This window comes from Equus przewalskii, chromosome 4 (genome assembly GCF_037783145.1).
Source record: "Equus przewalskii isolate Varuska chromosome 4, EquPr2, whole genome shotgun sequence".
Taxonomy (NCBI): domain Eukaryota; kingdom Metazoa; phylum Chordata; class Mammalia; order Perissodactyla; family Equidae; genus Equus; species Equus przewalskii.
Window position 1 is genome coordinate 79,108,625 of NC_091834.1, and position 17,675 is coordinate 79,126,299.

The 17,675-nt window shown below is 39.9% G+C and overlaps 1 protein-coding gene across 1 annotated transcript; it reads right to left on the bottom strand.

Moving 5' to 3' along the window:
- Nucleotides 1–965: 965 nt before the first annotated feature.
- On the bottom strand, nt 966–1,871 carry TAS2R16 (taste 2 receptor member 16). Its single transcript, XM_008514411.1, has one exon. It carries the CDS (start codon nt 1,869–1,871, stop codon nt 966–968), a length of 906 nt encoding a protein of 301 aa, XP_008512633.1.
- Nucleotides 1,872–17,675: the final 15,804 nt, after the last annotated feature.

Below are 17,675 nucleotides of genomic sequence, written 5' to 3' on the forward strand. Positions count from 1 at the left end.
TGATTTTTAATTGATCACTATGTGGTTCCTGTATTCTTATCCATTTGGGGAGGGATTTGGACTGTCACAGAGCACGGAATAGAAGAGTATAGAAAATTTAAGCCAATGTCACTCAAATTTTATGAAGTAAGAGGAGCTTTCAACTGACACCTGTGCTATGTACGGGATAAAACCAGCTAAGCCTCAATCTAGGAATCTCTCTAGAAAGTTCATTCCAACTTGTAGTACAATAGAGAGGCAAGAATCCAGCCAGTGGAAACCATATGCAATTGACCCACTATTTGGAGAGGTTCTAGGATGAACCTAGATTGGATAAGTAGTCTGCTATTCTGGGGAGACTATAATGTCTTGGCAATGGGAAATGAAAGAAGAGTTAAGTTTTGACTTGAATTTTAAAAGCATGAAGACACAGTATTTGGAAGAGAAACAAATAAAGAAATTTATGTCATTGGATAAAGGCCCAGAAGCAGCACACAGAGAGAGATGGCAAGACCTTTTCTTGACTAAAGTTAGGAAAGTGCATTGAAAGGCCTTAACATGGGGAACATTCATGGTATGGGCAATAAATTCTTGTGGGGAAGGGATGCAAATCAAGGTGTAAAGTAGTCGGTAGTTATGAAAAGGATAAAGTGAAAATAATGTGTGAACACCATAATTTTGGCTTTCTTTTTTAGAATGTACTGGTAGTAAGATTCCAGAGGTAGAGAGCACGAGTGAGAGATGGAGATGTCATGAGAAAGTCGGGAAGAACCTGGGGATTGTGGAAAGGAGAAGAAAGGAGTAGCATAGAGTAGAGAAAGGATTGCTTATTTAGAGATAGATGGCTGTGGGAATGAAAGAGAATGAGGCCTGCATTTATGATGTATCACTATGGCATAGGTGATTGTCAAGAGTAATTCTAGTTATTGGTATTAGTTGCATCAACTCAAACTTCCGTTTGCCGGGGTCTTGTTGTACCCTGCGCCTCAGGCAGCCTCCAGGCCCCAGCACCTTACCTTTAAAACCTTTTTCAATGTAGGGCTGCTCAGCATTAGTGAAGTGGATTGAACAGAGACTATAGCATAGATAACAGCTTCCCAGACCCAGAACCAGGATCTCTTATCATATAGGATGCTCAGAATGGAGATGAGTATGGTCAGAAAATAAGAGGTGAAGAAGAGAAGGAAGATAGCAAGAGACCTCAGGGCAGTGGAGTGAGCGTTCACGCTGGAGTTGCTGTGGTCAGTGTTGTGATGTTGCATCTGCTCCAAGTGTTGGGACAATGAGGTCATGAGCAAGATGGTGGAGGCCAGGAACAGGAGGAAAGGAATAATCAACACAACCACTGGCTGAGATAAGGTAAATTTCTTCAGAAGCATCTTAAGTCTTTCAACCATAGTGTTGTTTCTAGGGAAATGCTCCATGGAGATTATCTGTATCTTCATGTGATTCCTAATAGCTGAAGAGATAAGAGTCACACAAGAAATCAGCAGAGAAGCCAGTAACAGCCAGGGAACCAACCTCAAAATTCTCCACCTCAACCAGAGGAAGGCGGGGTGGGTGAAGGAAGAGACTTTGACGCAGTAGATGACAGCAAGTAAGCTGGTTAACCAGAATGTAAGAGTATTTAAAAAGTCCCAGGTGATCGAGTAGTACCAAAATACATAGTTAGGGTTGAAATAGGAGCAAAAATTATACAGCATCGATGCCCACTGTAGACAGAAGCGGCAGATGCCCAGGCTGGTGAGAATCACGTCCACAGGTGACAGCCTCTTTACCTGCACCCACTCTCTGCCCAGCACTGCAACAATTAAGCCACTCTGCATAATTATTGTCAAGGACTCGACCACATAGATGACCATGAAGAAGACAGTGAGTTGGATGGGAATCATCCTTCTACTCCAAAGTAACCTGCTGGAAACAGACTCAGAATCTCTGGACCAATTTCCAGGTAGGGAACACGTTTTGAGTCCCACTACTGTCTCATGCTAGAAAATACCTCCCTCTGGATGCAAATTTTCCCCAGCTCTTTTTTGACTTTGCCATTTTCCTATCTACTGGATTTACTTATGCTTTGCTTGCTGGTTTGTAATCAAGCCTGGATGCAGGGAAATGTTTGAATGTGGCTTCCTGCTCCTGAGGTGATTTGATTGTTCCCATAGAAACCATACTTATTTCATCATCATGGGTTTATTTCCTCTTCATCTGTACGAGATGTGTTTAACTTATTTCCCCATCTTCTTTAAATGATATCTTCACTCTTTTAACCTAAAATTTGAACCACAGGAATGATAAATCCTTCACTGCCCATTCACATCCTGGGTAATACATCTGTTCTGCTGAGTGCTATAATAATGCCAATTTCAGAAGGTGTCTCTCCAGCTTCTGCAGTAGCTGGAGGTGGGTGCTATAACCAAAGTGTGAGAGTAAATAATAAATAATAAAGAAAAGTCCTTACTCTGAGGTTCCACCCACAAAATTGCTGGAACCCCAGTCCTTCAAGTATCCTCATCCAACACAGGCCACTTTCAGAACTGCCCGTCGAATTCCTCAACTCAGAGAAATTGCTGCCCACTGGCCATTGCACTCCCTACACTGCAGGTGTGGCATCCTCAGCTGTTGTTCTGTGATTCCAGTGCCTTCAGCATACACTTTGTCTGTTTTGGGGAGTTGTTCTTATGCCGTTAACATCACTGTTTTGTTTTTTCTCCTTATATGGCTAGGCTCTTTTTGTCACTACTCACATTGTTCAAGATGAATTGAAAGAGGGCCCTCTTATCACTGTAAAACAATTTTTTAAAATTAGGCCTACTGAATAGAGATGCCTAGAAGACTTGCTCTCTTATTTGTTCTATTTGTTGTCATTGAGCTTCCCCTTCTCTGACTAGCCTGTGGAGACAAACGGCATCACTGTGGTGGTAACATCAAATGCCACTGACCCGGGTGTAACCTGGTTCTGTACAATTGCAGCCCTCTGTAAATTACCTTAGGTATTTCTGGCAGTGTCTCCTGTGGGCTTGCAAACAAGTCTGATCCCAGTGGGCGCTGGATGGCACCATCTGTCAGGCATCTGCTGAAGACGCTGCACCTGCCGGCTGCTTCCCTTTCCAGCTGTATAGCATGGCCTCTGCTGCACTCTTCCCCATCATATGTTCTTGCTACTCAAAGCCCCACCCTTGAGTCCTGAGCAACAAGTAGTCTGTGATGAAGCAGATCTGTGTTCACACTCTGAGCTGTCTGAGGGGCTTGGAAGCTGAATGTCTTGCCCTTCTATCTTTTGTAATCTCACTTGAGGCAAATTTGTTTTGCAGTTGCCCAAACAACTACCATAGCACCCTCATGACGCAACCTCTTTTTCTGTATCAATTCTAGGACCACAGTTCTGAGTATCTGATGTTGCTGGTGTGGACATGAGCACATGGTGGTGTGTGGCACCTTGGAACATGAAGAAGGTAATTGAAAGCCTCAGGGACAAAAAGATCCCTATAAGCAGGGAACTTGTGAATTTGTAGACTTCGGGTGTTGTTTTGGACAAGGACAAACTACATATTACTTCTAAATATCTAGGAATTAACCCGTAGCTATATAGGCAGATTAAAATTAGGCCTAAAAAGAATGAATTCAGGAAATGAGTTCAGGAAAACTATTCCAGATAGACACTAAATATTTAATCAGTGGCTTCAAAAGCAAGAGGAGAATTCTAATAATTGCTAGTTAGAGATGGAGACAAAGTGAAAATCATCGATCCCATGCGTGAGAAGCACCAAGTCTGTATGGACTTTTAATCATTCAAGGAAGACAAAACAGAAGCAATCCAATATGAAGCTTAGAATTCTTGAACATGAAACAAGAAACCACTGAACTCATGATGCAAAGGTAAACCATAGCTTAAATCACGTGCATTCAAATTTTCTTAAGAGGGTAAATCTCATGTTAAGTGTTCTTACCATGAAAACAAAACAAAACAAAACAAGAAAGGGACACAAGGAAATTGTGGGAGGAGTTGCATATGGCTGTTACCTTAATTGTTGTGATGGGATCACCAGTGTTTGCATATGTCTAAACTCACCAAATTGTACACATTAAATACATGTAGTTGTTTGCATATCAGTTGTACCTCAATAAAATAAAAGCAATAAAATGAAAAACAATAACTGAGGCCCAAGTTCCATCCCTAACACTGATTTAATTGTCTGAGGTGTAGCCTGGGTATCAGGATTTTAAAAATCACCCCATCTAGACCTTGAGAGTTTGATGTTAAGTGAAATAAGCCAGACAGAGAAAGACAAAAACTATATGATTTCACTCATATGTAGAAGATAAACACATGAATGAAGAGAACAGATTAGTGGTCACCAGAGGGGAAGCGGGGTGGGCAAAAGGGGTAAAGGGGCGCATATATATGGAGACGGATAAAATCTAGACCATTGGTGGTGAGCATGATGCAGTCTATACAGAAACTGATACATAACAATGTACACCTGAAATTACACAATGTTATAAACCAATATGGCCTCAATAAAATAATTGAAAAAAAGATCACCCCAACTAATTCTAGAGGCCAGCTCGGTTTTAGGTCCACTGCTTTAGAGCCTTCTCTCTGGAGAAGACACCTGAATGGGTGGTGAGAACCAAAGAACTGCTACATGTATTTTTATTTTGAAAATCATCTGTGAGGGGGCGAAGTAAGCTTTTAATTTCATAAGCTTTTAGCAGTTGGAAAATGACAGGAGTGTCCGTTTCTCCAGGAAATATTTTTCGTTGATCCATACTATGAAGATGGCCCTCTTAAAATACAGTTTTATCCCTCAGTGCGTTCACACAATATGAATCTTGCTGGAGCTCTCTTAGTTTCCAAATTAGTGACTATGCACAAGTTTCTTCTGATATAACCCAGAAATCTGGTATATTGATTACGCTAGAAAAGCCACAACTTTCCTCTGAGTACAAATGAAATGTTTAATGCTATACATTTCAATATTTTCAAAGCAGTCACCAACTCTATGTGTGTTATAATTGTCTAATAGCATTAGAACCTGCACGTTATACAAAATGTAGGGCCATGGCTTCTAAACAAAGCTTCTCCTCTGAAGAGCCTATGAAGATTTATACTCTTTATATCTCTTTTACCTTCCCTGTGTTATATAAATGCAGATAATTTGGCTTTGGAGGTAACTTAAACCGACTCTTGCTCCTACATATAGTAGGGGAAGCTTCTTTTCAGTCTGCGACTCAGCCTCATTTTTCCAGGTATATATTTCCTCTGCAGAGGAAGATTGCATCCATCCTTAAAGACTGTGGGATAAGCTATTTCATCCTCATCCCAAAATGAACAGCATGCTTTGTTCACCTACATTTCCCTTTGTAACTCCATTTCCTGAAAAATAGAACTCCTTCCCCCACAGGCTGGGCATAGACTTTTGTGCCTTTGACCTTGTTAAAGTAATCCCAGATTTGACAAAAAACAGTGGATTCAGATATTTCCCAATTAGCCAAACACATTTTCTTCCTTGTGTTACTAGCATTCAATAACCATCAGAATTCATCTTTTTCATGTGGCAATGACTCCCAAATGGTAAGCATTTTAAAAGAATGTCTATAGTGACTAATGTGGTCGAAGCACAGGGTCAGAGAGCATTCTCTCTCTTATTTCTAATTCTGTCACCAACCTGTGTGGCCCGAAGCAAGTAATTTTTTCTTTGCTTTTTATCTCATTCTTTAAATAAGAATCATAGCATGAATCTGTTTAGTCTCCAATTTATTGAATGTACACATTGCTGAAGCCCTGAGATCATATACCTAGTCAGCCGGCAAATTGCAAATTATAGATAATACAAGAACTATAATTTAATACTAAAGTGATGCTACCCAAAGGCCTTAGACAAAAGTCTGACCAAAGGACCAGCACTGCCATCAACAACAAAACAACCATGATTCAAGTGACATACATAACTTCACTAGGCATGACCCCTGTTTTCATCACCCTTACGAGGCGCTATCCCTGATGTCCTAGAACCTTCGAATACTCAAGGTGCACAGCTTCTGGTGATCTGTGCTAACATGGAGGAAGATAACTCCCCCTTCTCTCCTGTTATATTCAACTAGAGGGGTCCCAAAGTCAAACACACTCTCCAGACCCTCAGAGATGTTTTATTTACTTTGTCTTTCTCTCCCTGGGACATAGTATAAGTCCATAAGGCTGGGAGGAGTTAGGGCATAACCATAAACACTGCCCTCAGAGCCACTTCTCTCTTGTAATGTTTAAAGCCCTGGTTCCCTTGGATTAATAGCATCAGCATCTCCTGAAAAATAGTTAGAAATGCAAATTCTAGGGCCATACCCACACCTACTGAATCTGAATCTTGGAGTGGGATCCACGAATCTGAATTTTAACAAGCTATCTAGGTGATTTTGATGCTTGACTGAGCAGTCACTAGGAACTGACTCGACGGCACTAAGTTTAATCTACAAATGAGAGAATTTTCCTCCAGAAAGATAAAACTATCAGTTATAATTGTGTTTACTCATTCATTCATTCAGCAAATATTTATTAAGTGTCCATTGTGAGCCAGGCTCTCTTCTTGGCCTTGGGGATGGAGAAGGAGAAGTTTGGGTATGTTAAGTTTGAGATGCCGATTTTAGATACTGTTTTGGAGCTAATGAGTGGGCAGTTGAGTATATACTGCTAGAGTTCAAGGATGAAGTCTGAGCTGAAGATGCAAATTTGAGATTCCTCAGCATATAAAGGTGTTATTTAAAAACCTGGGACTTCGTGGTATTTCCACGAATGAGTGTAGATAAAGAAGAACTCTGAGGACTGAGCTCTGGGTCACTCCAATCTTTAGTGATCAAGTTGATGCAGAATCAACAAAAGAGACCAGGGAAGTAGAACCAGTGAGGTAGAAGATGAAAGTGTTTCAAAGAGGTTTGAGTTATCAACTGTATGAAATCTAGCTCATCCATGAAGAAAGGTGACCACTGAGAACTGACCGTTGGATTTTAGCAACACTGAGGTTGTTGGTAACCACGTGTTATGGGTTAAATTGTGTCTCCTTAAAATTACTCATGGAAGTCCTACCCTCAGTACCTCAGAATGTAACTGTATTTTGAGATAAAGTCTTTAAAGAGGTAATAAAATTAAAAGGAAGCCATCACAGTCGGCCCTAATTCAATATGACTAGTGTCTTTGACAAAGAGGAAAATGTGGTACAGACATGTGCATGCAGAGAGGGAAGACACCAGAAGAAGATGGCCATCTACAAGCCAAAGAGATAGGCCTTAGGAGAAACCAACCCTGCAGACACCTTGATCTCAGACTTCTAGCTTTCAGAACTCTGAGAAAATAAATTTCTGCTGTTTTAAGTCACTCAATGTGAGGTACTTTGTCATGGCAGCCCTAGCAAACTAATACAGCATGCTGAGGGCTTCTTTGATGGAATTGTGGGGATTAGTCTGATTGGCTCAAGAGAAAGTGTAAGTAGAGGAATTGGAAACAAGTATTGATACACTGGGAAACAGATACATTGATTAGCACCTGGAAGGGGATTGGGGTCATAAATTTTTTAAAGATGAATAACAACATGTTTGCATCTTTTTATATGATAGGAATGATCTAATAGAGTTGGAGAATGAGAGAACAAGGCAGAGAGAGGAAATGAGAATTACTTCTGGAGCTTTGACCTTAGCAGGCAAGAGGAAGGATCTAGCCAAGTGGAGGAGTTGGACTTCATTGTATGCAAGGATGTTTTTCCTTAGTTGCAGGAGGAAAATAAGTATATACATGGTGATAACATGTAGAAGATCCTTTCTTATTGTGTGTACTTTTTCAGTGAAGTAGGAAGCAAGGTCCCATAAGTTGAGAATGAGGAAGGGATGGAATTGTTGCAATTTGAAGACAGGTGAACTTGTGCAGCAGATATTTAGGAGTCAGACACAGGTAGGGGTTGTGCCTTGCAGGACTCTAGAGGGCAGCATTTACATAGACTAGTCAGCAAGGAGATGTGGTGGCTGTGGCTATGAAAATGTGCTGCTCAGATTCCCTGCTGCTGGGAACAAAATTGACTGATGGCCCCAGCTCCAGCCCTCTAGATCCATACCCACAACTGCAATAAGAGTCATGCTTCCCATGGGCTGCTCTCACCTAGTGACGGAGCATGGTGGGGACGGAAGGAGGAAAAATGCAGATCCAATCTTGTGAGCTGCGGGACTCCTCAGCTGTGCGACTTTGGCTTGAGGACACTCTTCTCAGCCTGGCCAGAATTTTCTTAGAGCTGTCCTGCAGTCTAGGAATCTTTCTGCCTAATCCTTTCTCCTCTCTCCACTCTCTTATAGAGATCAAGTCTCATCTCAGTCTTGATTCTATCTCTGTCTTCTCCAACTTCATCCTTTTTTTTGTTTCACAGGCATTTCTCCAATAAATCTCTTGGACATTTAATACCATTTTGATGTCTGCTTTGTTTGTTTTTGGTGAGGAAGATCAGCCCTGAGCTAACATCTGTTGCCAATCTTCCTCTATTTTGTATGTAGGATGCTGCCACAGGATGGATTGATGAGCGATATGTAGGTCTGCACCCGGGATCTGAACTTGTGAACCCTGTGCCACCAAAGCAGAGTGCATGAACTTAACCATTACACGACTGGGTCAGCACCTGGTGTCTGATTTTTGGAAGTCTGAACTAATATAAGTGGTACCAGGAGTGGTCTGAGAAACAGGTGATAAGACGCTGTTTTGAGACTGGCTCATTCATAGCCCAGCAGGCAAAGAGAACCTCAATATGACTATTACTTGGGGCACAAACAGTGTGTGGCAAAATATGGTGGCCTGATTGCTAAAGATTTCACCAACAGTGACCTGGGAAAACATCCCAGTGGAATGAACTACCCTTGCAGTTCTGATGATTTAGTCATTTGAAAAATACAGAGAGAATAATACCTACAAAGACAGTGGAGTTGACTGGATACTGCTAAGTTGTATTGATATACTGGAGAGGAACAAGAAGAAACTGAGGTCCATTGACAAACAGATAAAGGCTGTGTAAGAGCCAGAAGCATCCTTGGCAGATTGTAATGTGGCCCATTATAATGAGGCTCTTACAGTGGAAGAGCAAAAAGCAGACACACTAAGTGAGCAGTAAAACGAAGATTTGATAGTGTTGCAGAGACCCAGGGCCACTTAAGTGTCCAACCAAGCCAGATCTGTTAGGGTAAAGTCAAGACCCTGGTTGGGAAAACCCGGGATACTTAAACAGTGGATGGAGGATATCTGAGTGTCTGCTCCTTAGGATTTTGAACACTCAAAACTTTCAGAGGTGTCCCACCATACCCTGTAAGAGCTAGCATATCTGCCATGCTGGGATATGCTGAAGAGGCCCCTCCCTACAAGGCAACAAACACTTTCAGGGGCTACCACATCTCCTCTCATGGGTGGCAGGCTGATAAAAAAGGTAAAGTCTCGGCAGGACCTAGATGGGGACATGGTGAACGTGATAAAAAGAGAATGGGATTAAACTTAAAAAGCAACTGCAAGAATTGGCTAGATGGATTAATAGCAAATTAGGCTCACATCAGAGAAATGCAAATCAAAATCACATTCTCACACCTGTTACAATAGCTATTATCAAAAAGACAAGAGGTAATAATTATTGGTAAGAACAGAAAGAAAAGGGAACACTTGTGCACTGTGGGTGGGGACATAAATTGGCAGTCATTAAGGAAAACAGTATGGAGTTTCCACAAGAAAAAATAGAACTACCGTATGATCCAGTAATCCTACTTCTGAGTATATATCCAAAGGAAATGAAATCACTATTTTGAAGAGATATCTGCACCCCCATGTTCATTGCAGCATTATTGGCAATAGCCAAGATACAGAAACAAATTAAATGTCCACTGATGAGTGAATGGATAAAGAAAATGTGATATATATGGTACCGCTTAACAACAGGAAGAATACATGGGTCTGGAAACCAATAACTGAAAGCAAAAGTGACCTCACTCACCATCACTCCCAAAGATTCACTGGGGATTTTGTACTTCATATACTAGCAACTCTGGTCTCTACAGGATTGGAGGTCTTGGTCCCAATGAGGGCATGTTCTTGCAAAGGGATCTATCAGGGTCCCATTAAACAATAAGATATGGCTACCACCAGGGCACTTTGGACTCCTTGTGTTGAGAATTAACAGCTGAGGCATCACCATCATGGCCAAGGTAATTGACTCTGACCATCAGAAAGAAGTAAGGCTAAATTTACACAGTGGGGCTGGAGGGGATATTTAGAGAACCCAAGTGATCCTCTTGGGTGCCTCCTAGAACTTCCTTGCCTTTTTGTAACCATAAATGGACATGTGGTACAACCTTAGCCTGAGAAAGCCAAAGTCTCAGATGTCTCAGGAATGAATGTTTGAGTCTAATCACGAGGTTAGCCACTAATACTTGCCAAGATGATAGCTGAGGATTAAGGGAACCAAAAATAGATAGTGGAACAGGAAGAGAATGAGTACCATTTGCGGTCCCGAGACCAACTGCAGCGGCGGATATTATAGTTCGTCCTTGGCTTTTAAATTTCCCTTCAAGATGATAGGACCAAAGAAAGTGTGAAGGAGCTGCTCCCTGAAGCTGCATGATGGAGTAAATCTGTGGTGCGAGGGGTAAAATATACTGACCACAAAACGTACTGCTCAGATCTTTTACTTTGAGGAGTGTAACTGCGGGATGAATCCAGCTGCTATTTATCTGGATCCATCTCCACATTCACACTGAGGCCATGCTTCTCACGAGTCCTTCCCAGCCAATGACTTATGACAATGAAGGCACTAATGCTGGCCTGTTCCTGCAAGACAGGAGACTTCTGAATCATATAACTTGGCTTGAGGATTCCTCATCAGCATGATTGAAACTTTCTTAGAACTGTATTATAGTCTAAGACTCTTGCTACCCGGTCTTCCTTCCTGCCCTTTCTTCTTCACTAGGGTCAGACCTACATTATTGCCTGAAGGATATCCTCACCTTCTTAGCTACCTCTATTTTTCTTTCATAGGCATTTATAAAACCAATCTTTCACATCCAATCCTATTTTGTTATTGGCTTCTCAGGGGATCTGAACTAACATAGGGGCTGAGTGATAATAGAAAGTTCTTTGTTATTCTTCCTTTGGTTGACATTTAGTCTTTGCTGACAATGTCTTTCCCTAAGAAGCAAGTTTATGGAATAATCTACTGTCACTTTTCTACCCCCTCCCACACAAAAAAGATTTGAATAACTTTAAATATATGAAATTTTTTCTTATACCTATTACGCTAGAATCTTTGCTCATTTTACACCTTCATAATTGAAAGCTAAAAAAAATTGAAAGCTAAGGTCTCTATTCTGCAAGTTATCTAGAGAATACTCATTTGTTGACATACCACTGATAATTGTTGTATGAAATAAGATTTATTTCTAACACATAAACTTTCTTTTTTTGTTTTTAGGCACGTAATTCTTTCATCCTGTCTTATCCTTGAGTGGAATGAGCTCAAGAGATAGGAAGCTTTTATGTTTTTCCTAGGATCCGCTAAATATTTAAAAATCCTTTTTATTATTAAAAAGAAATCATGCTTATAAGACTACATGACTTTTAATATTTGCCCAGCTTGAGAAAAAACACTTTGTTAATTTTCTCCTCCAGGACATTCCATTCAATGGATTTAAGAATTTCCCATTTTGTCCATGTATTGTAAATATTTTTAATTTTCTGTACATTATGATGTCTTGACATTTTAAAAAAAACTTTCTGTCTGGGAGGGACTGCCTCCCCCCCACCACCAGGGCTAGCCAATTCTTACAGATATCAAAGGGCCCTGCCAGGAGCATGTGTGTGATATGAAAACTGGCCCTAACTCTTCTATCTGGCTGACACATCCCAACAGGCAATATTCTTCTGCCTTAATCCTCCAGGGCCGGGTAGCAACAAGAGCCCCAAAGCCTGCTGAAACTATTCACGCTAGTTAATCCTCAAACACCCCGCCCTACCTCACGTTTCCCATGGATACTGCAACAAAGGCTCTGACCTAGTGCTCCTCCTAACCACACTGATGTCTTTCCCACGTGGCCGTGCATCACACGCTGTGCCTCCTGTCTCTAGGACCTGTAAATACGATAAACTTTGTTTTTTCCTGAGCCTCTCCTCTGTCTCCTCTTATCACCATACCCGACTGACCATCTCATAAAAGAATATAAAATAGTGTGAAAGATCTACCCACACTTGGTGTTCTTTATAGTGGCCTTTTCTAGGCTATTTCTATAGGAGTGGTTCCTACCTTATCATTGCAACTCAGAGATTTAAGAAAAGAGCAGACATTTAATATTTTATACATTAGATAAAGAACTGTTACTCAACCTACCCAACCGTGATTTGTTGTGGTCCATCTGACTTGTCTGAAAGAGACAGAAATCTGTGTTGCTCTGTTGTGAAGGAAACATAACATCAAAAATAATAAAATCCAACTAATGGAATGCTTACTATGTGATTTACTAAGTGATTTATAAGTATTTTTCACTTAATTTTCACAACAACCCTATGAGGTAGGTACTGTCATGAACCCATATGAGGAAGCTGCAGAACATTTAGTACAGGTGGAACTGGAGTTCTGGTTCCTCTCATACCCCGTGACCTGTATGTGCTGAGGCATATGCCTGAAAGTTATTACAGAAATAATCGGAATACCCATTCTTCTGCCACAATATTCTTATTAAAAATAAGTATGAAGTGTAGCACAAAGAAACATAAAAATAATCAAATCTTAAAAATGTGAAATCTTTTTTGGTGTTCTTATTTTTAGACTCCAAATCTAAGAGTACTTCTTACTTGTACAAAGTTTAATTAGAAAATGTACATAGCAAAACAAAACAAAAAACTAATACTATTTTTTCAAATTAGTAAAAGAAAAGACTTTATAAAATGTCTAATAAAATTTTCAAGACAAGATTTTCCAATGGTAATTTGCATTCTTTGGTTTGCTTATAAATACTGTAATATTTCTACTAATGAAGAGAAAATGAGGCAAGTAGAACATAAGTCTGTGGAGACTATATCCAATTAATAACATATTTTGACTATTTGTTTTGCATATATATTCACTTATTTGTATTCTCTTTCATTTTCGTATATACGTGTATTTGCAACTTAGTCTCTTACATCTTTCATTAATCTCCTTCTGGAGAAAGATATTGGAAACAAAAGAAGTCGAATTCAAATCTTATCATATGTATGTAATATAGTCACACTATGTTAAAACATGCAGCATGCTAGTTTCATTATCCTTTCCCAGTTTTTCACGATATAATCTATTGTTTTAGATATGATTCATCAGCTTATTTCTCCCCTTGCTTCTAGGTAAACACGAGAAAGTGCCCTCATGGGCAATGAGGAATAACAGTGCATGACTTGGATAAACTAGCAGGTCACTTAGTAGTTTATAAATGAAACCCTTAGTCTCATGGTAGCATACACAGGGTTTATGAGGAATCAAAATCCAGATCAGGATCTTCAGAGTCAGGGTCTTTACCCACAGTCTCCTCTCTTATAATGCTCCACAGCTGAAGTAGGGGTGAGAAAAAAGGAAACAGAACAGAAAGAGTGAATATGAAGGCTGAGCATTTCTAACTTGGGAGTTGTTTTCTTCATATAGAATATTTAAAGATTGCCTTGCCTTTGAAAAGGGGAAATAAGAAAGAGGAAAAGGTAAAGATATTTAGGTTAGTCATATAGTATGTGGGATAAAGGAAAGTTGATACACCTTCCATGCAGCAGTAAATGTTTTATTTTAGAATCACTTTTCTTCATTAAGTAAGAGAATTCAGTTGATCCAATAAGAAAAAGTTATCCGTAAGTATTAGATTTTCTTTGGAATCAATAAGCAAATTAGAAGTGAACCCCTGCTTCTGATGCAACAACCTTGGATGGGGAGTGACGGTGAACGGGACCAAAAAGGTGCAGATTCTTACTTCTGATCCTGAAGCAGGAGAAAGAAAAGTTTATAAGAAACCCCAAGTCCTACTCAAAAACCTGTACGTTGTCCTTGTTTCAATAAAAATTTGAGAGCCAACTCCAATTTTTAGGTATTACCCATTCACTCTTGCTATGAAAATGTTACTGGACCTCACCATTAATCAAGCCCCAGTACAAGAGGAGCAATTAGTCTTATATCCATTGCCCTTGCTCCCAGCCTAAGGGAGGACACCCTGGCCAACAGAAGAACCTCTTGTAAGAGCACAAGTGACAGGAAAGAAGAGATGGGTGCTAGGGCCTCTCCCTCCTACTTTGTTCTTTGGAGCAAAATGAATTGACCTTTGCTTCAAGAGTCTGGGTTTGATGAGTATTCAATTTAACTGGACCAGGATAAACTATCCTCAATCCCTTATTCATTTAGCTAACTCAAACCATCTGGAAGAATTATGTGGTGTTTCTTACATTCCAATTTATCATCTTTGAACTTCCCAGATTTAACATCAGTAGAGAAGCAACAAATCGGTTCCTCCTGCAGTTATATCCATCGCCTCAAACAGCGACAGTTGCTCATGACAACAATATGGGAGTCACCGCCGACTCTTTCTTTCTTTCATATCCCACAACCCATCCATTAGCAAATACGGATATTCAAAACCCATTATTTCTCACCACTTCTGCTACTACTATCCTGCAGCAAGCTCCCACCATCTCTCACCTCAAGAATATTGCAATAGCCTTTCTATCATCTGCTTGACTCCACTATTGCCAACCACTATTCTCAACACAGTGTTTGGAGCGATCCTTTTAAAATGTGAGACCAACCACGTTATTCCTCTGCGCAAAATCCTCCAATGGCTTCCTACACTGTAATGGTCTACAAGGCCCTACAAGATGTTCTTTTTCCTAACGCCATCACTTCTCTGACCATGCAGGCTCCAACTTTAGTTTCTTAGGGTCTTTTCAGTTCTTATTCCCAGTCCCACTTAACTTCTTCTCCCAGACAGCTAGTTTATTGTCTCAACTCCTTCTAGTCTTTGCTCAAATGTCACTTCCACAAAGAGGCCTTCTATTCTCCCTATTTAAGATTGCATTTTCTCCCTCACTGCTACCACCTCACCTGTTCTACCCTTCCCTCCTTCCTTGTTTCTCATGGCACTTCTTCCTAACTGATATACCATATACTCAATTTTCTGTTTAGTGTCTGTTCTCTGCACTAGAATGTAAATGTCATGATGGCAGGAATGTTGTTTTGTGCACTACTATATCCTCAGTGTCCACAACAGCGTCGGGGTTAAAATTAGCCCAGTGAATATTTTCTTGAATGATTTACAGATTGAATTTTGCTAATGCTATTCTAAGCTTTTCGAAAGCTATTCCTAACTTCTTGAAAATATCTGCTCATGAACACGAAAGGGACCAAATGAAGGAATGTGGTAGGTGATTGGAAATCCATCCCATGTTGGGAAAATAATTCAAGATGAATACTATAATGGTTTTGAAACCATAGGGATCTCTTCATGGAGAAATCCAGCATCTGCATTAACACAGCTACAAGTTGCCACTGCTGGCAGTTTGGCCTTGTGTCTGGAGGATATGCTGATTCATTTATTATTTCGTGGAGCAATAGTTCAAGATTTCATTTAACCAAAGAGATAAGTTTGTAAACAGTATCATGGAAGTAAAATCTAGTGGTAATGAGGAAAATAAAAAGAGTACTTGAGAAAAATGTCAGTTGGGTATAATGACTCTGTGATTATGAAATATGATAATAAACAATATGCTGTTGCTTTGAATATCCTCAAAGATTAGATCTGTACAGGATGTTCTTCTTTTCCTCTTCTGTAGTCATGTGTTAAAATAGCACATTTTTTTTGAAATTACCTTGGAATGCAATGACCTGACTAAAGAATGTTTACAGAGGAAAAATCTACTAATCTCTCCTCTTCCCCACTCACCCCATCTTTTCCTACAGATACACAGACCATGTTTTCAGGTCCCTTTGTCTTCATCCGTTTCACTCGCTCCCTTTCTCCTTGTAACGTCTTCCTTAGGTCCTCCAGTGTTACCGTTGCTACCATCTTAACTCACCCATCTGGAGCAATGTTTTTGACAGGGCCTAACCTCCCATGTCTAGTGCTTGAGCCACTTCTTGGTTCGACACCAACCGTTTTCCTCTTTTATTCCTTTTCATTTGTATTTTCTCTCCTACTCTCAATTCCTCAACTGACAACAGCACCTAACCAAACTTTTGTAAAGGAGATTAACTACTGTTCCTGTGTCTCAATCTTTCCATATGCTTAGGAAAATGGATTTCTCTTTCACTGGAACTCTGTTCTCCATCTACTCCTTCATCTCAGTCAAGTCCCACTTTCTTTGGGATTCCTTTCACATTTTGTCCTCCCTTACAAACATTATCTTTCTCTCTATCTCCTGAGGCTTTTTATATGTTCAGACATTCTCAACACCCTCAGATGATAAAATCAAAACAAACAATAACCAAACAATAAGAACCAAAATTACACAAAATCCTGTGAATCCTTGTAGCCTTTATTCAATCTCTAATCTTATAATGCAAAACTTAAGGCTGTAGACTCACCCAACATTTCTGCGTTCTCCTTCTGCTCACGCTTTATAATCGATTTCTTCTTCCACCATTCGGTTGAAAGCACTCACCAGTATATCATCCATTACCTTCTTCTAGCCTTCTTTTATTTTGCCCCTAATGACTTAGTGAGAACCTACTTTATGCAAGGGACTACATTAGGCAGTGTGGAGCGAGGATAAGACAATGAACACACTAACTAACCTTAGATTGCTTCTAAGGAGAAAGGTTAGATTATTTACTGAGAGCTGGTTAGAAAATGAGTAGAAAAATGTAATTGGATGTAAAAAACAGAAGCTAAGGGAAATAAGAGTTGTATATGGAAGGAGCACAAGAGATGAATGATGATTACAGTAAGTGAAGAGTGCTAGTCTATAGTGAGAACAGAATTCCCTGGTCAGATTGGCTGGGTTAGAGTTCTGGCTTCACCACTTAGTTCTGTGACTAGGGTCAAATTACTAACCTCCTTAAATTTGTTTTCTATAAAATAGGAATGCAACTATAACCACCTCAAAAGGTTGGTTTGAGGGTTTAAAAAAATCCATGTAAGGAATTTAGCTCATTGCCTAGAACTTAGTAAATATTCATTTAATTGTCTTTATTATCAAATTGCCTACAGAAGATATGGGGGGATACCTTGAGAGATGAGAAAGGGGAAGAGGTTAAATTTTTTTTAATTTTTTTTAATTGCAGTAACATTGGATTATCACAATATATAGCTTTCAGATTACATCGTAATATATGTCGAATTCTGTGTAGATTACATCATGTTCACCACCTGAAAACTAATTATAGTCCATCCCCTCACATGTGAGCCTAATCGCCCCTTTCGCCCTCCCCTGCCTTCCCCTATGGTAACCACCAGTCCAATCTCCATTGCTATGTGTTTGTTTGTCATTGTTTTTATCTTCTACTTATGAGTGAGATCATATGGTATTTGACTTTCTCCCTCTGACTTATTTCACTCAGCATAATACCCTCAAGGACCATCCATGTTGTCACAAATGGCTGGATTTCATCATTTCTTATGGCTGAGTAGTATTCCATTGAGCATATGTACCACATCTTCTTTATCCATTCGTTCCTTGATGGGCACCTAGGTTG